At 38.7% G+C, this 27,622-nt stretch overlaps 1 protein-coding gene across 21 annotated transcripts in view; it reads right to left on the bottom strand.

Annotated features, from left to right (window-relative positions):
- The window catches only part of LOC126702769 (F-box protein At3g07870-like), a 101,973-nt gene that overhangs the window by 47,804 nt on the left and 26,547 nt on the right, over window positions 1-27,622 (bottom strand). For 3 of the 21 annotated variants that reach the window (XR_007647844.1, XR_007647843.1, XM_050401609.1), the window contains exon 4: window positions 20,473-20,781. The exons of 3 other annotated variants lie outside the window; for them this stretch is intronic. Coding sequence is in view for 13 of the 18 variants with exons in the window: in XM_050401609.1 (XP_050257566.1) it covers window positions 20,778-20,781 (4 nt within the window). In the remaining 5 variants the exon portion in view is untranslated. 15 more of the 21 variants (XM_050401617.1, XM_050401604.1, XM_050401616.1 and 12 more) reach the window with 14 other exon arrangements.

Below are 27,622 nucleotides of genomic sequence, written 5' to 3'. Positions count from 1 at the left end.
TGAAAACTGCAATAAAAGTGAATTTATCATACTCCTGCTTGTTTAAGCATAATTTACACATGGGGTTGTGTTCCCATCAAAAAAATCATATCACTCTCAAGTTCTTCTTTTCAGTTAAAAGATATATCTAGAGCAATAAAAGAAATAGGTCTGAATCTCTACATTTTGAAAATGGATTAGTTGAAATTGTGCCGATTAGTGCACTTCATATTCACCACACACAGGAGCAGACCAAACATACTTGCATTTTTTTTTTTTTTGTGATTAAAAGATAAAAAAAAAAAACATACTTGCATTTTAGTTAGCCAAAAATAAAAATATAAAAAACTTGCATTTTTGCAATTATGCAATTTTTGTATAGGAAAATTTGAATTTTTCAAGTTGTCACAAATATTTTCTTAACAATACAAGACAAGCATGGCAAAATTGAGGGTTGCAATTAGTTTGATTGCTTTATAATCCCAATTGAACACACCAACTAGAGAGTACTTATTACCTCAATGTGGCATTGAACAGCGGTTCTCCTCTTGCTATATCCCCAAGTGAAGAAAGGTTGGGAATATAAGGATGCATCAGAAAGTTACATAGTTTTTCAATCCTATGACTCTTGAAACTTGGGTTCACTGGATTGAAAGAAACCAAATTCTTGCGATGATTTGTGAATAAAATCTCACCATTGCGACACAACCCTAGGATTTGTGGAATGGGAAATAAAAAAACTAATTTTTCCATCTTGAAGTCCATAGTGTGTGTCTTAGTCCAAGATGCTTGAACACCATAGTCCTTCATTACCCATATGTGAAAGCACCAGGAAACATCTATATCACATTCAACAATGACAAGACGACCTTCCAACACCCCAAGATTGATCCCCAACTTTGACCGTGTAGTTTGATCAGGTGACACAAACTCAGGAGGTGGTGGAACCAGTCGAAGACACTCATCCTCCACATCAAAGGAATATATAAACTGAGGTACACTAGGGGATCTCACAACCCAATGAATAATTCCATTGAGAAAAGTAGTATTTCCTGGCAGATGGAGCACACCATTTTCAACATTAACACTCTTCCAAAGACCATTACCCTTCTCTCCAAGTGTGTACACAAGAGCCACCATGTTGTTACTAACTTCATCTACATACCATTTTTTGGACAAGAGAACCACCTTGTATACTTGAGTTTTGGGACAAAAGCCAAGGCAAGGACACATGGCAGAAGATGTTAGGTTGTTACCAGGCCTAACTATGACGAACTCACCCGTTATAGGATTACACACATATAATTGATCCAATTTCACTTGATACCAATGCATCTTGCCTAGTAAAATCAACCCATTGCATGAATCCAACAGACTAAGTTTCACATTACATTCCATACCTAAATGGGTTTCAGTGGCAAACTTTACTATAGAGTTAAGCACAAAATTTGTATTGTCAAAATGAACCGCGTAGAGATGCTGTTGACGGTTTTTGTTTGTGGGTTGGAGGATGATGCAGGGGTCTGCTCTTGTGTGATACAATTGAGCGAAACTAGGGTCAACGAGAAGATGTAGCCACGTCTTGCAAACGCACCTACAGCTGAACAGGGTATTAAAGGGCAGTCGTGACAGAATGTCTATAACAATATTTGGGTGAAGCTGTGAGATAATGTCAGTGCCGCCGACTTTTTCATCTGCTTTTTCTGCTTTGGCCTTCTTCTTGGCCATGCTGGTTGTTGGGTCGGAATGGGATTTGCTTTTTCTTCCCATGGTGAAGGACTTTGGCAATTGCAGTAAGCAAGATGGGTATAAAAAATTTAGATAGCTGCTGCACCTAAACAAAATACAGGACTTCTATCATTTTTGGTTCTGAAATTTCTCTTATGCATAAACACTTACAGGCTTACAGCAATACATATTTATATTTGAATAGAACTAGTCCTGAAAATATCAACAAGTCTACTATCATCTAGAATTTTCTCTATTAGATTGCAAAGTAATTTTCAACATCTCTCTCAATTTGTAATTTTTTTAAGAAAGCATTTGATTATTATATGTGTTGGAGAAGAGAAACTAATCTGAAAATTTACTAATTTTTTTACGACAGAAATAAAACTACTCTTCTCTCATTTCTCTCTCAAATTAATCTGAATGGTTTATCCAAAAAGAAAAAAGAAAAAAAAGTCAAGTCCTACCTCTCTTTACAAAGGCTGTGTTTGGTTGCCGTAAAACGTTTTCTGGAAAATACATATTTTCCGGAAATGCTAATTTCTGGAAAAGGAAAATATTTCTGTGTGTTTGGTTGCATTTCAAAAAATTTTCCGGAAAATATTTTCTAGTGTTTGGAAAAGAAGAAAGGAAAACACAAATCCAGACACAAGCCACAACCCAGAAAACACAAATCCAGATCGCGCGATCGCGATCTCGCCTGCGGATCGCGATCTTGTCGGCGCGATCTCGCGGAGGCGAGATCGCGATCAACGTCGCGATCTCGCAAGATCTCGATCCGGCGCGATCTCGCGAAGGCGAGATCGCGATCAACGGCGCGATCTCGCGAACGACGCTTCGTGAGATCGCGCCGTCGATCGCGATCTCGATCCGGCGCGATCTCGCGAAGCGTCGATCGCCGTCGTCGGACTGGTCTTATCCTCTCGCGGACTGGAGCTCGGACTGGAGATCGGCGCGGACTGGTCTTCTCCCTCGCGCGCGCGCGCTCTCTCTCTCTCTCTCTCTTTTTCCGGAAATCCTTTGAAGTGAAAATAGAGGCGGTAATTGATTTCCGTGGTCAAAGGCCTTTTTTTTCGGTCAACGGATTTCAATTTCCGGAAAATAGAATTTTCCGGACCAACCAAACACACCTATTTTCCGGAAAATCATTTTCGGAATCACTTTGAAGTCGATTCAAACGCAGCCAAAGTCACAACTCAAACCATTCAGCTCCAGAATGAGATTTTCCTTTCCTCCCTAATACCGATCCGCACATCTCTTCTACCTCTGCTCAGACGTTCGGTTGAAAATTGTGGGAACTGGGTGTGAAAATGAGATGACGGTCAATCTCTCTATAGAGTTAGGGGCTTTTTTTTTTTTTTTTTTTTTGAGTGATAAGGAGGGTGCTACATTATTATTATTATTATTTTTTTTTTTTAAGAGAGGTGCTATGTCCACAATATTTTTACCATATTTCCACAAAAAAAAATTTTAATTTCATTTTCCATGTTCTATCTCAATGTAAATTCAAACATTTTTAATAGCATTATTATTACCACTTGTTTAGTTGTTGCCATTGATTTTTGTTATTTCTACACATTTTATTATAATCATGGTATTATTGTTCAATTTTAGAGACCTATGCAAATTTCATTAGGAATTGACAATGAAGAATAAAGACCAATAATTTTGAATATTATTGTTCTTTTGGTAACATCATTATGCAGAATCTTTCATGGAGGATTCATTATACAAAACTAAATTACTTTAGTAGATTCATTATGAAATTACCAACATATACTTCACTATGCAGAAATTGTTTACTTTTGCATCCAAGCAACTTGTATCTTGTTGGACTCCCTAGGCATTGTTTTGTGAAATTAATGTATAAAAGAGAGGTGATTGAAAACCTAAACATAGATTCAGTTAAGATGAATAAGTGCTAATCTGGTTGGCATAGAATTTTTTTTTCTTATAAATTTTTTATCTTAATAAAATATTATAATTAGAACTTTCAAGACAATATATAGAGTAACTACCATAGTTTCGTAAAACCCTGTTTTGATGTAAACCCTTTTTTGAATGGGATATTGAAGAATTATGAAAAATAATTTTTTATTAATTATTTTATTTTATAGGATCGTATCTACGGTGTGTGATATGACAAGGTTAGTGTTGATTTGCAAGTGCTAGATTGTATTGGTATATGGTTGAATATTGGATATGATAATGTGTTGAATTTCAATCAAATTGGAATAATTTCGTTATGCAGGAAAATATTGTTAAAGCTTGTGGTGTTTACACGTAAGACTATTTTACTTGTTGTGCAAGTAAAGTATTTTACTTGTATTATGAGTCTAGTAACCATGGATTAGTATATGGTTAGTTAAGGTCTAGCCTCCTATAAAATAGCTAACAAATAGTTGACATAATGTGTGTGTATATATATATATATATATATGTATATAAAACTCCTATAAAAAAAAGTTTTAGAAAAAACATTATTACCAATTTAGTTCACTAAATATTGAAAGTTCAAGATTGTTGATTTAATTTTATTTTGAATATGAATTGAGCTTGAACTCATTCCCAAATAAATTACATATTTAAGCTTGGGTTTATTTCTTTGGTGAACAAGTTGGGGTTGTTTACAAGTTACATGAATAACTTTTTTTTTTTTCCTATATGATAAAACCATGACTAAATTTTAACCCCTTTATAAATCTATGTTAATAATCAATAACTAAATTATAGTTGAAATTATATTATTTGAGTTAATGAGATAGAATGATTTTTGTAGGGTCACGATTTGCGACCCAAGCCCAAAACGTATGGGTTCTTGGCCCAATGAGCCCAACACAATGAATTTGTAGAGAATGGGTTAAAGAACTAGGTCAGAATAAGTTGGACAATGGCTAGCATTATGTTGCATGACAATTGAGCACAAATAAAGGATGTAGATATCGCTGTACTTTTAGTCCGAGGAGGCCAGACTGGTATATGATGATCCCTCTTGGACGCTAGGATGGTTTAGATTGTTACAATCCTTTTTCCCTTTGTTTTTTCCGATTCCCTTTTCATGAGGAGTCTTTCACCTTATATATTCTCTTTTGAATCATCTTCACCCTTCACTTGTTGATCATCCAAACGTCTACTTGAGTATTTATTCCATCAGACACCCTCTCTGGCTCTCTGTGAGTTGCGGTTGCCAAGGTAGCACTGTTTAGAGGTCTTCTCCACATAAATGCGGTCAAAAAAGTGGCTGCAATGCATTTAATGCGATGGTACTGCGTTCCCTTAGATATTTTTGGGTTTTCTTCCTTCCCATATGCCCATGAAGCACATCCATATCATTGAAGCTCCCTGGAAGATCACTTTAATTGCTAGGTTATAGATTTTGAACCATATATAGTAGGTCCAAGCAGGATGTACTCCTCAAACAACCTTTCATTTGCTTTCTGCTTACGGGACCTGGTCTGGGAACATCTGATACTCATTTGTTTCTCCTCAGACCAATTTATATCCCCGGATAAAGCCCAAGACCCAATATACGATTTTGGGCCCCTGCCCCTACAATAGCCCCTTAAAACCTCGAGTTTCTTTTTATCCGAGAAGAAAAGTGAGGTTTTGATCTTCTAAGAACTAATACCATTTGAATTTGTTGTTCGCACGTGTGGAGGCTCCGTTTTCTGTGCATTATGATTATCTTTGACGTTTCGCAGCCCACAAAACATCATTAATTACTTCAGGCGGCGTATTGTCCCACAGATCCAACGGCGAAGCTCAGATCCAACAGTTGAGACTCTTATTGGAAATTTAAGTGGGATAACTCTCACTCATTTTCGTCTCCTATATAAAGCCTCGAGGGAACTCATTTTCCTTTTACTTTACCAATCTTCAAGCAATCTAGTGATCTCCAGTGCTCTAATTCACAGAACTCTCTAACTTACAAAGCTTCCGAAACCTTTTCTTTAAGATTTCTTCGAAAATCTTTTAAAAACAATCAGAGACAAACACACTAATTCTCGTAAGTTCTTATTTTCTTATATTTTCCCTTTTAGTCTCGTCCATCCTCCTCGGCCTTCTTTCTCTTGTTTTAGAAACTTTTTTTCGAGTCATTTCCGTTCATTCAAATGGGTAGATTCAAGTATTTGGTAGACTCTCCTGCTAGTATGGAGAGCTTTAGGGCTAAGTACCATATCCCTCTGGGAGTAGGCCTAGAATATTGTCCCCCAGACTGTATACTCACGGATAGAAGAGTAGGTGAAGTTGTCATTCTAATGATCGCCTTTATAGAGGGAGGAATGATGCTTCCCATGGGTAGAATAACAAGGGACTATTTTCTCAATCATAGGTTATGCCCACATCAATGCGCCCCCAATATGTTTAGAGTCCTAGGATGTGTAGATGCGCTAAACAAGCAATTGAACCTCGGTCTTACGTGGCACGACGTTGCTCACCTGTACGAGTGTCACTCCCTTTCGGGGGGATATTACCTCAAATCTCAGTCCAACGAGGTGAGACTTATATCCTGCCTCCCTAAGTTCAACAAAGGCATGAAGGACGATTATCTAATTGTCTCCGGGGGATGGCATGACGGTCTTCACTACCCAGTTAGGGTAGGAACACCAGGTGGGTACCCTAGGATCTGGTCTCTCAGATGAGACCTTAGTTTTCTGAGTTCTCTTTACTCATTTTTGGTAGCCCGTCTTCTCATATAATTTTCATTATCGGTTTCACCATGTTTGCCTTCTCGGATGTTTTTGTAGATAAAGATCACGTTTCTCCGAAGCTCAGTTTGGTCAACGTTCCCGGGCTTAACTTTTTGTTGAGATCGGAGATATTCGTGAGTGAAGATAATTAACTGCGGGCTGCCCACCTCATCCTAGGTTACGAACCCTTATCGCACATATACCAGAACGCGGGCTAAGCATTAAGAGCAGGTAACCCCCGACTTGCTCAGATAGATGTTTCCAAATCAGGGTTCCTTGCGAGGCGGGATCTACCTCCTGAGGTATTTCCTGCTTAGCCAAACTTTTCACAGTTTGCGATACTGCTCCAACAAGTTCCGTTTGCAACCGTAGCAGCAGCGGAAGGGATAGCCTCCTCCTCACATTTGTCACTTGAGGAGGAGATAGACAGATTTCATTTTGCTGAGGAAAAGAGAACACCCTAGAGGCCTGTGGAGATTTTGGACTCTGAGACCAAGTCCGACAGGCTTTCTACAGTTCATCAACTAAGACAGACCATTGCTTTGGTCGAAACAAGCTCCGAGGAAGCAGAGATCATGGACCTTAAGAAGAGGCCAGGCTTAAGGAGTTTGATTGCTAATAGGACTAAGGGAGCAACTCCGCCCGAAGCTCCTAAGGCCCAGGCCTCTACCAACCTTCCTCTTCCTCCTTCTCCTACTGACCTAGTTCCGATCCGAATCCGAAGAAGAGAAAACCACCTCAGGAGACGAAAGAGGGGGAGATGCTTCCGCAGAGGGGCATAAAACAACAAAAGACTAAAGACCCTCGAGACAAAAGGTCTAAGTCTGTGGAAAGTCGAGACAATGCGGAGGTACACCAATAGCAGCGTGCATGGGCACCCATAATAGAGATGGACGGGGCCCGTATCCCTTATGATTCTACGATAAGGGACTCTAATAGGGGGCACTCTATGTATTTAGCCCAAGCCTCCTTCCAAAGGATATGGAAGCCCTCAGGCGGATGAGGCAGCCTAACTTGTTTATGTCTCTAAAAAGAGACCTCGCAATGATGAGTAAAGTTTCATCAGTACTTTAACTCATTTCCTTTTTCCATTCACATATGTTCTTTATGCATAATCCCCCTGGTGCGTTTATGCAGGTCACTTAACAAGTCTATGTGGCCGAGGAGTGCGTTAGAAACGCCCACAACAAGTTTGAAGTCGAGTCTAATTTCCGGCGCGATGTAGAGAAGGCGCTCGGGGCTGTGAAGAAGGAAAAAACAAAGCTGGCCGAGAGGCTTAAGACCTCCGAGCACGAGCGTTCGAGCGCTCTGACGGGGCTTAAGACTGTTGAGAAGTAGGTTGAAGATTAGCGCAAGCTTCTCTATACAACCAAACTGAATTTGGCCATGAAGAAGACGATGGTTCTAAGTCTGAAAGTTGAACTGGAAAAGGCTAAGGCAGAGGCCCAGACGACCAAGGACGCTGCTCAAGATGTAGAATTAGCAACCTATGAGCGGGGGATGCTCGAGATGGAGTAGAGGCCGGTCAAGGAGGTGGTTGAAGTATGTAGGGACTACTGCACTGTAACTTGGAATGAGGCCCTTAACAGTGCAGGGGTCCCCGCAAACTCCGAGCTGAGGAGGATAGAGAAAGTATATTTTCCAGAGTACATCAGGGAGATCCCAACCCACCCTTCCTCAACCGCTTTGCCCTTACCCTCTCTTGAGCAGGTTCCCAGTGCTCAAGATCTTACCCTTGATGTTAGGACTTCTACAGGAGCAGGTATGGGTAAAGAAGGCCTTCCTCTAGTCAGTGACCCCCCGTCTGAGGATCCCCTCATTATCAGGGATGTGATCTCTCAAGCTAAGGTGGCCAAGAAGCCTAAAGATGGGGATGCCTAGCCTAAGACTGTCGTTACTAAGGAGGATCCTCAGCCAAAGAAAAAAGTAGTTGTAGGATTTTCACTTTCTTTTGTTTTCTTTTCCCGAGATTTGTTTTGTTGCTTGTAATACATCTTCTTTGAAGTTAATGAATGATCCTTTCCTTCTATTCTCTGAATCTTTACCTTTACGCTCCTTGGACTTATTACTATTATTGCAAACAAGTTTAAACTGTTGTTGCTCAAATTTCCTACATGTCTTGTCAACAAATCATTATTGACATCCCTAGAAATCCGTCTAGGTATTAGCAATTGAGAATTATTATCCACTTATACCGTGAATTAATCCTCACACAATGGATATTGAATCTAGAGGAGATAAGTAATATACCTTGCATTTCGAGCTCTGTTTAACATTTATAAAGGTGTTCCTATGTGTCAAAAGTAGTTAATTTCCCCTAAACCTGTGATCCGAGGATCCATGTAGGACTTAGGTTCTGTTTAACACTTGAAAAGACGTCCAAAGTAATTAATTTCCCCTTAGCTTGTGGTTCGAGGAGCCATGCAGGACTTAGGTTCTATTTAACACTTGATAAGGCGTTCAAAGTAGTTAATTTCCCCTTAGCCTGTGGTCTGAGGAGCCATACAGGACGTAGGTTCTATTTAACACTTGATAAGGTGTCCAAAGTAGTTAATTTCTCCTTAGCCTATGATAAGAGAAGTCATGCAGGACATAGGTTCTGTTTAATACTTGACTAGATGGAGAGACAAGAAGCACGATGCCTTTATACAACAAAAGAATTTAATGATAAAGGAGATTTTCATTAATAATAATACATTTTCAGGTTGTTTACATTCCAAGAGTGTGGTATTACATGCTCATCTAAATCTTCTAGAAAATAAGCCCCTAAACCTGCCACTGAAGTGATGCGATATAGTCCTTCCCAATTAGGTCCTAACTTTCCCCATGCTAGGTTTTTTGTAGTGCCCAGAACTTTCCTTAGCACTAAGTCACCAGGCACTAGTGGCCTCGGCTTTACTTTGGCATCATAGCCTCGCTTGAGCTTGTGTTGGTAGTACGCCAATTGAACCATTGCACTTTCTTTTCTTTCTTCAATGAGATCTAAGCTCTTTTCTAATAGCTCATTGTTGCTGCTCGGGCTGAATGAACTTGTCTTTAGCGTTGGAAAGCCCGTTTCTAAAGGAATAATAGCCTCGGCCCCATAAGTCATCGAAAAAGGGGTCTCCCCTGTTGATCTACGAGGTGTGGTTCGATACACCCACAGGACATGTGGCAATTCTTCCACCCATCTTCCCTTCACATCATCTAACCTCTTCTTAAGTCAGTTCACTATGACCTTGTTAACAACCTCGGCTTATCCATTCCCTTGGGGATAAGCTGAGGTAGAATACCTATTCGTAATTTCCAATTCACAATAGTATCTCCTGAAGGCCTTACTATCGAATTGAAGACCATTTTCTGAGATGAGAGTGTGAGAGACCCCGAACCGAGTAACAATGTTCTTACAGACGAACTTCTTGGCGTCCATATCTCTGATGTTCACTAAAGGTTCAGCTTCAACCTATTTAGTAAAATAGTCAGTGCCAACCAGCAGATACCTCTTGTTTCTTGCTGCCTTTGGAAAGGGCCCGGCAATATCCAAGCCCCAGTGAGCAAATGGCCAGGGGCTGGTCAATGGATTAAGGCTCCCTCCTGGTTGATGTATGTTTGGCGCAAATCTTTGGCACTAGTCACACTTCTTCACGTATTCATGTGCTTCTTTCTGCATGTTTGGCCTCCAGTAGCCTTGCGTGATGGTCCTATGAGATAGAGACCTACCTCCAGTGTGGCTTCCACAAATCCCTTCGTATAACTCCTCTAGGATTAGTTTTAAGGCCTCAGGGTGTACGTAGAGCAAGTATGGTCCGGAAAAGGAGCGTTTGTATAGCTTTTGGTCCTCGAATAACCAGAACTGAAAGGCTTTTCTCTGTATCTTGTCAGCCTTGGCCTTCTCCTCGGGCAATGCGTCATCCTTCAGAAATAGTACTAGGGGGTCCATCCAGTTAGGCCTTACTCTGAATTGGTGGACATGGATTATATCTTTTTTTGTCACTGAGGGTTTGTATAGGTTTTCTACAAGGATGACGCGAGGTAAACTTTGAGCTGAGGAGGTGGCAAGTGTGGCCAAGGAGTTGGCATGTGTGTTCCCACTTCTAGGGATATGTAGTAAGCTAAAGGAATTGAAGTGTGACTGTATGCTTTACCTGGCTTAGATATCCTTGCATTCTTTCATCTCTTGCTTCTAATTCCCCATTCACCTGGCTAGTGATGAGTCTTAAGTCTGAGAACACGTTTACTGCTTTTTCGCCCAGTCTTTGAACCATGGACATCCCCTCTAGTAGGGCCTCATATTCGGCCTCATTATTCGTGGCCGAGAAGCCCAGTCTTAGCGATTTTTCGACAGTAATCCCTTCAGGGGAAATAGGAACTAGCCCCATTCCGAAGCCCCTTTAGTTTGATGCACGATCAACATATACCTTCCAGCACGCAGGTCCTTGTAGAGATATTATGCCAATCGATTTTTCATCCATGTCTTGTGTCTCTGCTACCTCTCCTAATGAGGGTTTAGCGAATTCAGCTACTAGATTTGCAAGGACCTGGCCCTTGACGGAGGTACGAGGCATGTACTTGATGTCGAAAGCTCCTAGAATCGTGCCCCACTTAGCGATTCTCCCCGTACAATCAACACTCCGAAGTATGGACCTAAGCGAAAGTTGGGTTAGGACGATAACTGTGTGTGCCTGGAAGTAATGGGGAAGCTTTCGTGTAGCTTAAACCATTGCTAAGATGGCCTTCTCCAATAGTAAATAACGAATCTTGGCTTCATGTAATGATTTGCTCACGTAATAAATTGGTCGCTGCACGCCATTTTACTCGTATTAGTACTAGGCTTATTGCATGAGGGGCCACAGCAATGTAGGCGAACAAGACTTCATCGACCTCAGGACTGAACATGATCGATGGCCGAGACAGATATTCTTTAAGTTGTTGGAAGGCCAAAGCACATTCTTCGGTCCACTCGAATTCCTTCCATTTATTCAATAAGAGGAAGAAAGGTCTGCACCTATCTGCCGACTGGGAAATAAAACGGTTTAAGGCGGCAATCATTCCAATACGCCTTTGGACCTCTTTGGGATTCCGAGGCGGTTGTAAACTGTTGAATGCTTTGATTTGATCAGGGTTGACCTCGATTCCCCTGTGGGTTACCATATAGCCCAAGAATTTTCCTGATCCTACCCCAAATGAACATTTGGATGCGTTAAGATGTAGCTTGTGTCTCCTCAGGATTTCAAATATGTCCTCGAGGTCTCGTACGTGCTCGGACACCACCTTACTCTTTACCATCATGTCATCTATATAGACTTCAATGCTCTTACCCAACTGCGGCTCAAACATTCTAGTCATCATTCTCTGGTAGGTTGACCCTACGTTTTTCAAACTAAAAGGCATCACCTTGTAATAGTAGTTTCCAATGGGAGTGACAAAAGCCATCTTTTCTTGGTCGTCTGCGGCCAGTGGTATCTGATGATATCCTTGAAAGGCATCTAAGAAGCTCATCCGAGGATGGCCCGCAGTCGCATCTACCAATTGATCTATCCGAGGTATGGGGAACAGATCTTTTGCGTAGGCTTTATTCAGATCCGTGAAGTCTACATAAACTTGTCATTTTCTGCTCTTCTTCTTTACTACTACAATATTGGTCAATCACTCAGGGTAAAAAACTTCCTTAATAGTCTCTGCTTTTTTAAGCTTCATCATCTCGTCCCTAATAGCGTCAGTGTGCTCCTTTGATGGGCGCCGAGGTGGTTGCTTCTTGGGAGTAACAGATGGATTAACATTCAGATGATGGCAGATGAAGTTCAGATCAACCCCTAAGGCCTCGTAGGCATCCCGCGTGAATACGTCCATGTTTTCTCTGAGAAACCCAATTAGCTCCCCTCTCTCTTGGGGAGGTAATTCCGAGCCAACTTGAAAGAACTTTTCCGGATCACTGCCAATAGCAACCTTTTCCAGATCCTCGCATTTTGCTTCCTTGGTTGATCCGTTACTAGGCAATGCCGGGGTTGTTGATTGCTATAAGCCTCCTTCAGCGGAGGCCGAGGACTCAGCATTAGGTCGGCGTGAGATGGCGGCCACCATGCACTGTCAAGCCATGGACTGATTCCCCACGATCTCCTTAACCTGGCCCTCCAATGGATATTTCACCTTTTGGTACAGGGTAGAAGAAACAGCTCCTGAGGCATGAAGCCAAGGTCTAGTCACAATAGCTGTGTAAAGTGAATAAGCGTCCACAACAATGAAATCCACTTCCACCACATCCGAACCGGTTTGTATGGGTAGTCAGTCTAATCTGGCCTCTTGGAGTAACGGTCTTTCTCTCGAAACTTACAAGAGGGGACTCGTACGGCGTTAGGTCCTCAGGTTTTAAGTTCAGCCCCTTGTATAGGTCGGGGTACATTACTTCAACAGCACTGCCCTGATCAACAAGTACTCTCTTCACATCATATCCCCTTATCTTGAGTGTGACTACTAGAGCATCATCATGAGGTTGAATGGTCCCGATTTTATCTTCGTTTGAGAAGCCCAGCATCGGTGGGGCTTCCTTCTTGGCTCTTTTAGACTCCTGATCATCCTCCTCGGTGGATAGCCGAGCCATGGACATCACTCTGGATGGACAAGAGCCGGTCCTTCCTGGGGCAGCGAGAATGACATTTATTGTGCCTATAGGGGGTCTCAAGGAGGTGTTTCTCCGAGACTCTGGATTCACCTGTCCTTATTGGCCACTGGAATGATGCAAGAGGTGCCTTAATTTTCCTTCTCGGACCAGCTGGTCCAAGTGATTCCTTAAGTTCCTGCAGTTCTTGGTGGTGTGCCCCGGTTCTTGGTGGTATTGGCAATATAGGTTCTGATTACGCTTCATGGGGTCTCCCGCCATCTTATTTGGCCATTTGAAGAATGACTCGTTCTTAATCTTCTCCAAAACCTGATGTACTGGATCTTGGAACATAGCATTAACTGTTTATGCGTCAGCAGATCCAGATTACCCTGCAAAGTCTCTCCTCAGTTGGTTGTTATTAAATCAGTCCAACTTGAAGTCTCTCCTCTCCTGAGGGACTATCTTCGCTTTACCTTTACCCAGTTGTTGGTCTTCTACAACCCTTTTATACTTGTTGATTCGGTCCATGAGCTGGCGCAAGCTGGTGATAGGCTTTCCCGTTAGAGACTTTCTTAAACCATGCTCGACCGGGAGACCGCTCTTGAAGGTGCTGAAGGCGACATCATCAAAGTTACCCTCTATCTCATTATACATCTCCCAGTATCTGTCCGAGTATGCTTTCAAAGTCTCCCATTTTCGTATGGACAAAGATAGTAGAGAATCCAATGGCTGAGGAGCTCTGCTACACGTGATAAAGCAAGAGCCAAAAGCTTGGGTGAGCTGCTTAAAGGAATCTATTGAATTTGGCTTCAAGCCATCTCATCGCCACTAGTCCCAAGCTGGACGGAAATACCTTGCACATTAAAGCCTTGTCTTTGGAATGAACGACCATTTTTTGGTTAAACTGGCTTACATGCTCTATGGGGTTCGTTCGACCGTTGTACATGGTGAAAGTAGGTTGATGGAATCGCCGAGAGAGCTTAGCGCTTTCTATCTTGCATGTGAAGGGTGACTTAGAGATCCGATCTAAGGCCTTGCTCATGGCGTCGTTTACTAGACCTTTATGAGATGGACTTTTGTGTCTGCGCCTATAATGGTGCTCTTTCTCGTAAGAAATGGTCTCACTCTGTGGGGTTCTTGACCTTCGCCTATAATTATTGTCCCCTTCATCATTGGAGGACGTGTCTGAATTGGAAAGGGACTGCTTCCGTTGCACACAACGTAGTTTCTTTTTTAAGTTATCAATCTCTCGCTGCAGGGCTTTATTATTGTCTTGCCTTTGGGACACGTGACTTCCCGCCCTAGAATGGCTTTTGCTTGTATGGGTGGTACACACACTACCCTCTCGATATCTCTTTCGATCCCTTTCTCGTTCAAGGTTAAGGAAATTGTCCTACCATTGTGAACCTGCAGGCTCCGTTTGGTGTGGACCTGCTTAGTGCGGACCTGATCCCACCATGGTTAACCGTTGCACTCACTGAGGCACAAATTCTTCCCATAGATGACGCCAATTGTAGGGTCACGATTTGCGGCCCAAGCCCAAAATATATGGGTTCTTGGCCTAATGAGCCCAATACAATGAATTTGTAGAGAATGGGTCAAAGAATTAAGTCAGAATAAGTTGGACAATGGTTAGCATTATGTTGCATGACAATTGAGCACAAATAAAGGATGCAGATATCGCTGTACTTTCAGTCCGAGGAAGCCAGACCGGTATATGATGATCCCTCTTAGACGCTAGGATGGTTTAGATTGTTACAATCCTTTTTCCCTTTGTTTTTTTTGATCCCCTTTTCATGAGGAGTCTTTCACCTTATATATTCTCTTTTGAATCATCTTCACCCTCCACTTGTTGATCATCCGAACCTCAACTTGAGTACTTGTCCCATCAGACACACTCTCTAGCTCTCTATGAGTTGCGGTTGCCAAGGTAGCACTGTTCAGAGGTCTTCTCCACATAAATGCGGCCAGAAAGGTGGCTGCAGTGCATTTAATGTGGTGTTACTGCCTTCTCTTAGATATTTTTGGGTTTTCTTCCTTCCCATATGCCCATGAAGCACATCCATATCATTGAAGCTCCCTGGAAGATCACTTTAATTGTTGGGTTATAGATTTTGAACCATATATATTAGGTTCGAGGAGGATGTACTCCTCGGACAACCTTTCATTTGCTTTCTGCTTATGAGACCTGGTCTGGGAACATCTGATAATCATTTGTTTCTTCTCGGACCAATTTATATCCCCGGATAAAGCCCAAGACTCAATATACGATTTTTGGCCCCTACCCCTACAATTTTCATTAATGAATTTATAAAAATTAGATTCATCAACCTCTTGTTGTTAAAATTATATAATTTTTACTACAAATTGATTTTTTTTTATTATCAATAAACTAAAAATAATAATTTGATATTGTATAAACTCATTTACAATTTACAAAATTCAATCTCAAGTCTATATAAATATATTTTTAGAAAAACATACATATAAACGTATAATATTATATATAAACTTAAATTAGTCTCATATTTATAAACTTATTCACGAACACATTATTATATTTGAGTGTGACTTGTTTAATAGTCAAGCTTAAATTTGAATTGTTTGGTAAACACAAGAATATAAATTTTTTTCCCCAAAATATAGCTCAAATTATTCATAAACAATTTAGTTTAGTTATGACCAAGGTAAAATTTTATTTACATTTTAATTTCACAGAAAAATCTTATTGGTAATGCTTTCAAAACACTATTTTTTTTCTAAAATTTCCTTGTATTATTCTAAAAGGGATAAAGTCAAACCCGGTAACCTAAGGAAAGTCAAAATTGCATTGTAATATTTTAAAAGAGAAAAAAATTAAAAATCAACTTGCAATGTCTTTTTATACGTATATTATTTAGTTATTAAGTCATAATTGCACTGTAATATTTTAAAAGATAAAAATTCAAAATCAATTTGCAAAGTCTTGTAATACCTATATTATTTAGTTATAGGCTATTTGGATCATATCTTAATCCTTATCAATTCCAACCCAACAACCACCATGTAGAACAAAGCCAAAGCAATAGAAGAAGATGAAACATTGGCAGAACCAAGCGATGGTAATGACTATATCTCACATCTTCCCTACAATATTTTGACAAAAATTCTGTCACGACTGCCCTTCAAAATCGTATTTAGCTACAAGTTTGTTTGCAAGAAATGGTTCCATCTTCTCAAGGACCCCACTTTCACTCAATTGTATAGAACAAGAGCGAACCCAACTTGATCATCCTCCAACCTAAAATGAAAGACCACCTTCTCTACCTGATCCATCATGACAATAAAAATCATGTGTGTAACTCCAGTGCTAGAGTAAACTTTGCCACCCATTTAGGTATCAGATGTTATGTGAAACATAGCATGGTGGATTCATGCAATGGGTTGATATTGCGAGGTGAGGTGTATGGGGACTTTGTGAAATTGGATTGATTGTTTGCATGTAATCTAATAATTGGTGAGTTCGTCATGGTTAGGCCTGGCAACAACCTTACATCCTCTCTTATGTGTCCTCCCCTTGGATTTTGTCCTAAGACTCAAGTTTATGAGGTGGTTCTCTTGTCCAAAGAGTATGGAGTTGAAGTAAGTAAACATATGCCGACTCTTGTGTACACACTAGGGGTGAAAGGCAATGGTGTTTGGAAGAGGGTTAATGTTGGTGATGATGTGCACAGTGACACACCAACAAATGTTTTTCTCAATGGGATTATTCATTGGGTTGTAATATACCCTCATGTAACTCAGTTTATATGTTCCTTTGACATGGAGGATGAGTGTTTTCGAATGGTTCCACCACCTCTTGAGATGGAGTAGTCTATGTGGCTGAAGTGGGGGATCAATCTTGGGGTGTTAGGGGGTTGTCTTGCCATTGGTGAAGATCCTAGCAACGATAGATGGTGCTTTCATATATGGGTAATGAAGGATTATGGTGTCCAAGCATCTTGGACTAAGGCATACAATATTGAATTCGTGGTAAGGAAACTGAGGTGTTTTGAACCCATTTCACAAGTCCTAGGGTTATGCCACAATGGTGACATCTTGTTATAATTATTTAGTCAAGTCATAATTGCACTGTAATATTTTAAAAGATAAAAATTCAAAATCAATTTGCCAAGTCTTGTAATACCTATATTATTTAGTTATAGGCTATTTGGATCGTAACTTAATCCTTATCAATTCCAACCCAACAACCACCATAGAGAACAAAGCCAGAGCAGTAGAAGAAGATGAAACATTGGCAGAATCAAGTGATGGTACTGACTATATCACATATCTTCCCTATAATATTGTGACAAATTCTATCATGACTGCCCTTCAAAACTATATTTAGCTGCAGGTTTGTTTGCCAGAAATGGTTCCATCTTCTCAAGGACCCCACTTTCACTCAATTGTACAGAATAAGAGCAAACCCCAACTTGATCATCCTCCAACCTAAAATCAAAGACCACCTCCTCTACCTGGTCCATCTTGACAATAAAAATCATGACTTTTATTGTGAAACATTGCATGGTGGATTCATGCAATGGGTTGATATTGCTAGGTGAGGTGTATGGGGACTTTGTGAAATTGGATTGATTGTTTGTGTCTAAAAACTAGTGAGTTCATCATGGTTAGGCCTGACAACAACCTTACATCCTCTCTTGTTTGTCCTCCCCTTGGATTTTGTCCTAAGACTCAAGTTTAGAAGGTAGTTCTCTTGTCCAAAGAGTATGGAGTTGAAGTAAACATATGCTGACTCTTGTGTACACACTAGGGGTGAAAGGCAATGGTGTTTGGAAGAGGGTTAATGTTGGTGATGATGTGTACAGTGACACAACAACAAATATTTTTCTCAATGGGATTATTCATTAGGTTGTAATATCCCCTCATGTAACTCAGTTTATATGTTCCTTTGATGTGGAGGATGAATGTTTTTGAATGGTTTCACCACCTCTTGAGATGGAGTAGTCCATGTGGCTGAAGTGGGGGATCAATATTAGGGTGTTAAGGGGTTGTCTTGCCATTGGTGAAGATCTTAGCAACGATAGATGGTGCTTTCATATATGGGTAATGAAGAATTATGGTGTCCAAGCATCTTGGACTAAGGCATACAATATTGAATCCACGGTAAGAAAACCGAGGTGTTTTGAGCACATTTCACAAATCCTAGGTTTATGCCACAATGGTGACATCTTGTTATTACTCAAAAACAAGAATTTGGTTTCTTTCAATTCAGTGGACCTAAGATTAAAGTTTCATATGATTGAAAAATTATTTTCCTTCCAAGTGTTTCACTATATTCCCAACTTTTCTTCTCTTACAGATATAGCAAATGGAGAACCATTGTTCAATGCGACATCGAGGTAATAAGCGCATTTTATTTGATGTGTTCAATTGTGATTATAAAGCAGTTTAACTAACTACGCACTTGAATTTCTCTATGCTTGTCTTGTCCTATTAAGAAAATATTTGTGACAAGTCAAAAGATAATTCGGCTCTAATTTTCTTGTACAAAAATAAACTACATAATTTCCAAAAATGAAAGTTTGTTTGGTCTACTCCTGTGTGTGGTACAATTTTGACTAATCAATTCTCAAACTATAAAGGTGTGAACTTATTTCTCACTTTTTGCTCAAGATATATTTTTTAACCAAAAACAAGAACTTGAGAATAATATGATTTGCCTTATATAACCACTGAAAAAAGATGAGGAAGACTATATCTCATATCAATCTTCTTTACACAAAAACAATGTCGTTGTTAAACGTGTGTCTCTAAAGTGTCTTTAAATGGAATGACGTTGTCTTAATTAATTACTATTTCCATGAGTCGTCAGCTGTATGAGTTGTAGGCATACACTTGCATTTATATATATATATATATATATATATTGTAAAATAATATTTTGATCCGTAAAATTTACCAAAATTTTGTTTTTTTTCCTTATACTTTACCAAAAGTTTATTTTTCATCCTTATTTTTATCTTTAAACTATTAAAAAAACCTCTTTACAAAATTTAAAGAAGAAAGAGTAACTTTTTAAAGTTTAGAGATGAAAAAAAAAACTTTTAGTAAAGTTTCAGAACCAAAATAATATTTTACCTTTTATTTTGAGTATTGAGTAATATTTGTCACTTTTGCGGTTTTACCAACCTTTTTAGTTAGTTAGTTAGTTATTTTTAAAATTTTTTTAAGAATTGATTTTTTTTTTTCCAATTAATTTAGAATTTTTTTTTAAAGAAATAGTTGCTTGGGAAGAGTCTAATTAATTATTTTTCCCAACTAATTCATTGAAAATGATTATAATAAAAAAAAAACTAAAAAAATTAGTATAATCCTGGAAGAGGAGGGAGTCCTATATTTTTGTTTAGTACTTTAGTTAAAAACACTTCTTGTAAGGTGGAGCAGAATGAGTGAAATAAATAAAATTTGGAATCGAAATTGGTGGAAAAAGTGATTACAGAAATCCACAAGGAAATTCATGTCAAGAAGAACTAGAAAGAGAGAAGAATGATGCAATTCAGAAGTGGATTTCAATTTGCTTAATTAATAAAGTCTTCTGTCATCAATATATCTAATGATAAAGAACAATTATCATGAAGTTGATGTCGTACATTAAAAATATAGCATATCTATCCAAAAAAATGAAAATGAAAAAGAAAAAGAAAAAGAGAAAAAGAATGAATGAAAGTTTTAAGTGCAAAACCCAGCTTTCGTGGCCATTGTACATAAATTTGGCCTTCTTCCTCACATGAGAAAGGCCATGTAACCAGCAAGGGATCTGAGTGACCACATATTATGTCGTGATCACCCTTTATACTTTCATCTCTCATTTGATCACACTATAATGCTAAATTACGTACCAGACTAAGTCAACGTGCATTCTTGATACAGATAAACTAAGCCTTACTGAAATTTCACAGATAGGTTTCAAAGTGTGACTCGGCCATTGAACTTAAATTTCACTTCCTAATTTGGTCTCACCCTTTTGTGCACACCATCACACCAATAGTATACTCAACATGCATTTAATTTTTAGTGAGTATTTTCTCTAAGACCATATTCTTGAAAGTTTCTTTAATACCCATATAAGCATTTTTCTCTAACCAAGCATATAAGCCACCCAGTCTACACATGATGCATATATATTAACCAACTGTGACTATTGTTTCTCATATTATATGCATGGGGGTAGAAACAACATAGCCATTCACCCAAGCGTCCTTCTATAGAAAGTATCTAAAACTTGATACTGAAATGGTCATTCAGTGCAGATTTTTTCTTTCTTAGCCGGTGAATCTGGTAACACAGTTTACTCTACATTAACAACATCCAAAGGAAAGGTGCTTTGAATTTCCAGGTTGAATTAGACATGATATGAACAATGCCAATGATTGAACTGGGCTACATGTGATGAAGGTAAATAAACGGAATACCCCGTGAACTCAAATCTCACCTATATGACTTGCTCAAAATACATCTCATAAATAATTTAGATTTGCATGCTATTTTCATTTGCATAAGAAAGTCAAGAGTTACTGAAAATGATTACAGCAAAAGAAACTATATAGATGTAATATTTAATCCAAATTAGCATAATTTAGCATTGAGTTCATGCCAACACAGTGGTCATACATATGTCTTGCAATGGCATTGGCACAGGAAGTTGGAGAGTATCCATCCATATACAGTAACAAAATCTGTTACTCCAAAAGTGATGCAAATTATTTATGAAGATCTTGCAAATTGATGTGGCAATCAGTAGTTGATAATCCTCGTAGATTCTACCTGCAATGTAGGCGGAAACTTTAAGAATAAAGAAAAACAAATAGGAAAAATAAAAGTAAAAACATGGCAGCCTAACCAATTATTTATGTATTTTTTCAGGAAATATACATAGGAAATCAATGTTAAAAAAAGGAGGCCCTTTTATCTTGAGAAGCCCAGTCTACATTTTTATATAAACCAAGTAAACTAAACCCAGACAAATTGAAAACAGTATTTACATTCCATAACTTAGTATCCAGAACTCATGCCTTGAAACCTTTGTCAAGAAGATTAAACCACAAACACAAAGACAAGAAAATGAATAACTTACCTTTACAACCCAAATGTCATGTTTTCCATCACCATTGGCGTAGTGTTATTATGCATAGAACAAGATTTAAGACGTAAATAATTAAAATTCATCAATCACACATTTACAACTACAACCGTGATTACATATGCTGTCAAAATAAAGCAACTTTTTTATCTCACTGTTATTACTGCAGAAAGCACTTAAATCAAATACCAAGGGGATGAAAATCGTCCAGAGGATTAAAAGATAAAATTGTTTGCTTCAAATGTTAAAAATTGGCAACAGAGTTGATGCAACTTACAGGAAGACTCTAACAAGGAAGATTTCATCTTCATAAATAGGTTGTTCCCCAATGGGAATACTTGTCGTGCACCTATGTGCCATGGGGGTTTGGGGATAAAGAGGATGATGATATTTAATCAGGCTCTCGTAGGTAAGTGGCTATGGTGCTATGAAATTGAAGTTACATCATTAAGGAGACAGTCTATAAAATCTAAATATGGCGTCAATGGAGGGTACTGGTGTACAGGTGAGGTGTGGGGGCCAAATGAGGTGGGGTTGTGGAAGCATATTAGGCGTGGTTGGGATAATTTAATGTGGATTTTCTATGCTACTAAAGTGTGTTTCAGGCATATTATGGATGCTGGGGGGTGCGCGGGGGGTTGGGGGACATCCCCATTTATTTTTACTTGGGAGAAACAATAAAGACACAATGGTACGTTATACGGAGATTCTTCAAGGTCAGTGCTCTTGGAATCCTGTGTTAAATCGAGCAATACAAGACTGAGAAGTAGAATCTGTGATCCAGTTGTTAGAGGATCTTTATGACACTAAGGTTAGACTTGGGGAGGTAGGTGAATTGGTGTGAACGCCTTCGCCCTATACAAGCTTTCAAGTGGGGAGCTTCAAATAAGGTTTCGAAAGCGGGGGAGAGGGGAAGTGCAGTGTTTCTGTGGAGAAGCATTTGGAAAGTTCGGGTTCCACTGAGAGTGGCTCTCTTTTCATGGTGTGGCTCTAGGGAGGATCTTAACAATTGATAATTTAAGATGAAGGGGCATTGTTGTTATGAAGTGGTGTTATATGTGTAAGAAGTAGTCTATGTTGTTTGGTATTCCTGGCAAGGCCTAAGTCAGTGTATGATTTGCTTTTATGTTGGAGAGGGTGGATAGGAAGGTATAGGGTTGGTGGGATTTGGCAAGCAGCTCCCTTGTGTTTCATGTGGTGTCTTTGGGGAGAGCTTAATGCTCATTGCTTTGAGGGAATGGGGTCGAGTGTGGGGAAGTTGAAGTATTATTATCTGCTGGAGACTCTTTATGAATGGACTTCATCATCTGTGGCATTATCTATTGAGGGGATCCTAGATTCCTTGGATTCTTTGAGACACTCATCCTCCACATCAAAGGAATATATAAACTGAGGTACACTAGGGGATCTCACAACCCAATGAATAATTCCATTGAGAAAAGTAGTATTTCCTGGCTGATGGAGCAAACCATTTCCAACATTAACACTCTTCCAAAGACCATTACCCTTCTCTCCAAGTGTGTACACAAGAGTCACCATGTTGTTATTAACTTCAGCTCCATACTGTTTTTGGACAGGAGAACCACCTTGTATACTTGAGTTTTGGGACAAAAGCCTAGGCAAGGACAAGTGGGAGAAGATGTTAGGTTGATACCAGGCCTAAATATGACAAACTCACCCGTTATAGGATTACACACATATAATTGATCCAATTTCACAAAGTCATGATATTGATGCTGATACATCTCGCCTAGCAAAATCAACCCATTGCATGAACACAACAGACTAAGTTTCACATTACATCCCATACCTAAATGGGTTTCAGTGGCAAACTTTACTATAGAGTTACGCACAGAATTTCTATGTCAAAATGAACTGCGTGGAGATGCTGTTGACGGTTTTTGTTTGTGGGTTGGAGGATGATGCAGGGGTCTACTCGTGCGAAACTAGGGTCAACAAGAAGATGTAGCCATGTCTTGCAAACGCACCTACAGCTGAACAGGGTACTAAAGGGCAGTCGTGACAGAATGTCTGTCACAATATTTGGGTGAAGCTGTGGGATAATGTCAGTGCCGCTGAATTTTTCATCTTCTTTTTCTGCTTTGGCCTTCTTCTTGGTCATGCTGGTTGTTGGGTCGGAATGGGATTTACTTTTTCTTCCCATGGTGAAGGACTTTGGCAATTGCAGTAAGCAAGATGGGTATAAAAAATTTAGATAGCTGCTGCACCTAAACAAAATACAGGACTTTTATCATTTTTGGTTCTTGATACAAAAAACTGAAATTTCTCTTATGCATACAGGCTTACAGCAATACATATTTTATATTTGAATAGAACTAGCCTTCTAAATACAAATAACTAGTCCTGATCTTTGAGCTGTTCTTATAAACATGTATAAAGAGGAACAAAAAGAACTTCTGATCTTTGTGCTATACTATGTAGTTCTATCTTCATCCTTCAAATGTAAACCCTCGCAGTTCTCTGCTAAGTTTAGAGAGAGAGTTTCATTATGTTTGCATCAGAATCTAAGAATTTTTTTTTTTTGGTTTTGGTTGGGGGGGAAGAAGATTCTTTCTTCAAATATCTATTTGGTAGAGTATCAGGATAATAACACTTTCTAGGCCACCAATGTCCATATTTTCAGCACAAGAGTTTCAAAATCAGCAGGCACCACAACAATTGCATAGATGAATTTCATCAGTTGAATAATGTTCTAATGAGTGTCTAGTTAAGTAGGTCAGTGCCCCTTCCCCCATTATCTACCTAGTGCCTATCAAAAAAGTGGCTGGTTAAGTAGTTATAGTACATGGGAGCCTTTTTCTACTTTGAGAATTGTGTTCTTACAAAACTAAATTTAGACTCATCATTAATATGCATGAAAAAAAACTTGCGGTTTTTTTTTTTTTTTTTTTTTCAATAGAAAGTTATGATCTTAGTAATGCTATGAAAGCAAACACATCCAAGGAATAAAAAATACCATAGCTTACTGATACAATCAAATTCTGCCAAACCAAGGAAAGCCTATTTGAGTACAAATCATTGATTGAGAACACAAATCATATAAGCACTTTAAGGTGGAAGCTGAATATGGCAGCACATCAAAATCTTAAATGCATTGCTGTCTAGTTTCGGGTTTGACCAAAGGATTACATTTTCAGTTTTTGTATGTTAAATGCATATCAACAGTGTAAGTTAGAGAATGCCACAAAAAATATATGATAAAATTTATTGAGAACTGCAATAAAAGTGAATTTATCATACTCCTACTTGTTTGGGCATAATCTACACATGGGGTTGTGTTCCCATCAAACCAATAATATCATTCTCAAGTTCTTCTTTTCAGTTAAAAAATATATCTAGAGCAATAAAAGAAATAAGTCTGAATCTCTACAGTTTGAAAATGGATTAGTTGAAATTGTGCCTATTAGTGCACTTTATATTCACCACACACAGGAGCAGACCAAACATACTCGCATTTTTTTTTTTCTTGGGATTAAAAGATAAAAAAAACATACTTGCATTTTAGTTATCCAAAAATTAAAAAATAAATTTTTTAAAAAAATCTTGCATTTTTGCAATTATGCAATTTTTGTATGGGAAAATTTGAAATTTTCAAGTTGTCACAAATATTTTCTTAAGAATACATGACAAGCATAGCAAAATTAGGGGTTGCAATTACTTAGATTGCTTTATAATCCCAATTGAACACACCAGATAGAGAGTACTTATTACCTCAATGTGGCTGCTATGATCAAGAAATAAAATGATAAGTTAGTCGTGTTCGAGATGACCAATCTCCTGAATGGGGGTGAGAGAAGAGAGTTTTGGATTAAACTTTGCTTGCTTATTTATTAATTGCTTCTGCTCTTAAATAGTCTCAAGCAGAGTGCCCAACTAGAAAATTCAAATTACATCTTGATAGTTCAGCAGTAACTTTAAATCACGACTAATCCTAACCAACAACTCATCCTAATCAACAAATACAATCCTAACCAACAACTTATCCTAATCAACAACTCATCCTAATCAACAACTTGAAATAACAATCAGATAGCCATCAACTCCCTATCAGTTCACTCCTTATCTGATGCATGTTTATCTCCTCCCTCTGTCTGAATCATTTCAGTGGCATTGAACAACGGTTCTCCTCTTGCTATATCCCTAAGTGAAGAAAGGTTGGGAATATAAGGATGAATCAGAAAGTTACATAGTTTTTTAATCCTATGAACCTTGAAACTTGGGTTCACTGGATTGAAAGAAACCAAATTCCTGCCTTGATGTGTGAATAAAATGTCACCATTGCGACACGACCCTAGAATTTGTGAAACAGGAAATAAAGGCGCTAGTTTTTCCATTTTGAAGTCCATAGTGTATGTCTTAGTCCAAGATGCTTGAACACCATAGTCCTTCATTACCCATATGTGAAAGCACCAAGAAACATCTTTATCACGTTCAACAATGGCAAGACGACCTTCCAACACCCCAAGATTGATCCCCCACTTTGACCATGTAGGTTGATCAGGTGACAGAAACTCAGGAGGTGGTGGAACTGATCGAAAACACTCATCCTCCACATCAAAGGAATATATAAACTGAGGTACAGTAGGGGATCTCACAGCCCAATGAATAATTCCATTGAGAAAAGTAGTATTTCTTGGCTGATGGAGCAAACCATCTCCAACAGTAACACTCTTCCAAAGACCATTACCCTTCTCTCCAAGTGTGTACACAAGAGTCACCATGTTGTTATTAACTTCAGCTACAAGCTTCTTTTTGGACAAGAGAACCACCTTGTATACTTGAGTTTTGGGACAAAAGCCAAGGCAAGGACACACGGGAGAAGATTTTAGGTTGATACCAGGCCTAACTATGACGAACTCACCCGTTATAGGATTACACACATATAATTGATCCAATTTCACTTGATACCGATACATCTCGCCTAGCAAAATCAACCCATTGCATGAATCCAACAGACTAAGTTTCACATTACATCCCATACCTAAATGGGTTTTAGTGGCAAACTTTACTATAGAGTTACGCAAATAATTTCTGTTGTCAAAATGAACTGCGTAGAGATGCTGTTGACGGTTTTTGTTTGTGGGTTGGAGGATGATGCAGGGTTCTGCTCTTGTATGATACAATTGAGCGAAACTAGGGTCAACGAGAAGATGTAGCCATGTCTTGCAAACGCACCTACAGCTGAACAGGGTATTAAAGGGCAGTCGTGACAGAATGTCTATCACAATATTTGGGTGAAGCTGTGAGATAATGTCAGTGCCGCCGACTTTTTCATCTTCTTTTTCTGCTTTGGCCTTCTTCTTGGCCATGCTGGTTTTTGGGTCGGAATGGGATTTGCTTTTTCTTCCCATGGTGAAGGACTTTGGCAATTGCAGTAAGCAAGATGGGTATAAAAAATTTAGATAGCTGCCGCACCTGAGGAAAATACAGGACTTTTATCAGGTTCTTGATACAAAAAACTGAAAAACGCTTACAGGCTTACACAAAAACAAAATATAGGACAAATACTGAAATTTCTCTTATGCATAAACGCTTACAGGCTTACAGCAATACATATTTATATTTGAATAGACCTAGTCCTGAAAATATCAACAAGTCTACTATCATCTAGAATTTTCTCTATTAGATTGCAAAGTAATTTTCAACATCTCTCTAATTTGTAATTTTTTTAAGAAAGCATTTGATTATTATATGGGTTGGAGAAGAGAAACTAATCTGAAAATTTACTAATTTTTTTACGACAGAAATAAAATTGCTTTTCTCTCATTTCTCTCTCAAATTCAACCAGTTTATCCAAAAAAAAGAAAACGAAAAAAAAAAAAAGTCAACTCCTACCTTTCTTAGAAAGTCACAACTCAAACCATTCAGCTCCAGAATAAGATTTTCCTTTCCTCCCTAAGATTCGTGGCTTAAAGCTGCTTAATACCCTCCTCCATCCGATCCGCACATCTCTTCTACCTCTGTTCAGACGTTCGGTTGAAAATTATGGGAACTGGGGTGTGAAAAAGAGATGACGGTGAATCTCTCTATAGAATTAAAGTGATACGGTGGGTGCTACATATTTTATTAAAGTGACTTTAACATCTTGTTGAGTCATCAATAATGTATTCTTACTTATACTTGAAGTAAGAATTTTAGATCCAAAGAACTAGTCTATTTGTTTGTGATTGGTTTTTTTTTGATAAAATTGAATTTTTTTTGCTGAAACTATTTTAGATAAAAGTAAAAGTCACTTGAAATAGTATAATGAGATCTATAAATAATACCAAAAAGTGCAGTGAAGCACATGAATAGTAATAAAAATAAGTTGAATAGTAAAATAAGCTGATAAAAAATAAGTTATCCAAACGGACACTAAGCGTTCATTTGCCAACAGATATTTGCATGTTTTGCGTTTTTTTGGGGTCTTAAGGCACTGTCCATGGACCACCAAACCCATGAAAAACACAGCAATCACTCACTCGGGTTAACTTTTAGTTTGATTTTTTTAACTATAGTTTAAAT

The sequence above is a fragment of the Quercus robur genome, chromosome 10 (assembly GCF_932294415.1).
Source record: "Quercus robur chromosome 10, dhQueRobu3.1, whole genome shotgun sequence".
Taxonomy (NCBI): Eukaryota; Viridiplantae; Streptophyta; class Magnoliopsida; order Fagales; family Fagaceae; genus Quercus; species Quercus robur.
Note: the sequence above shows the minus strand (reverse complement) of the source record. Positions and strands in the feature narration are given on the sequence as shown.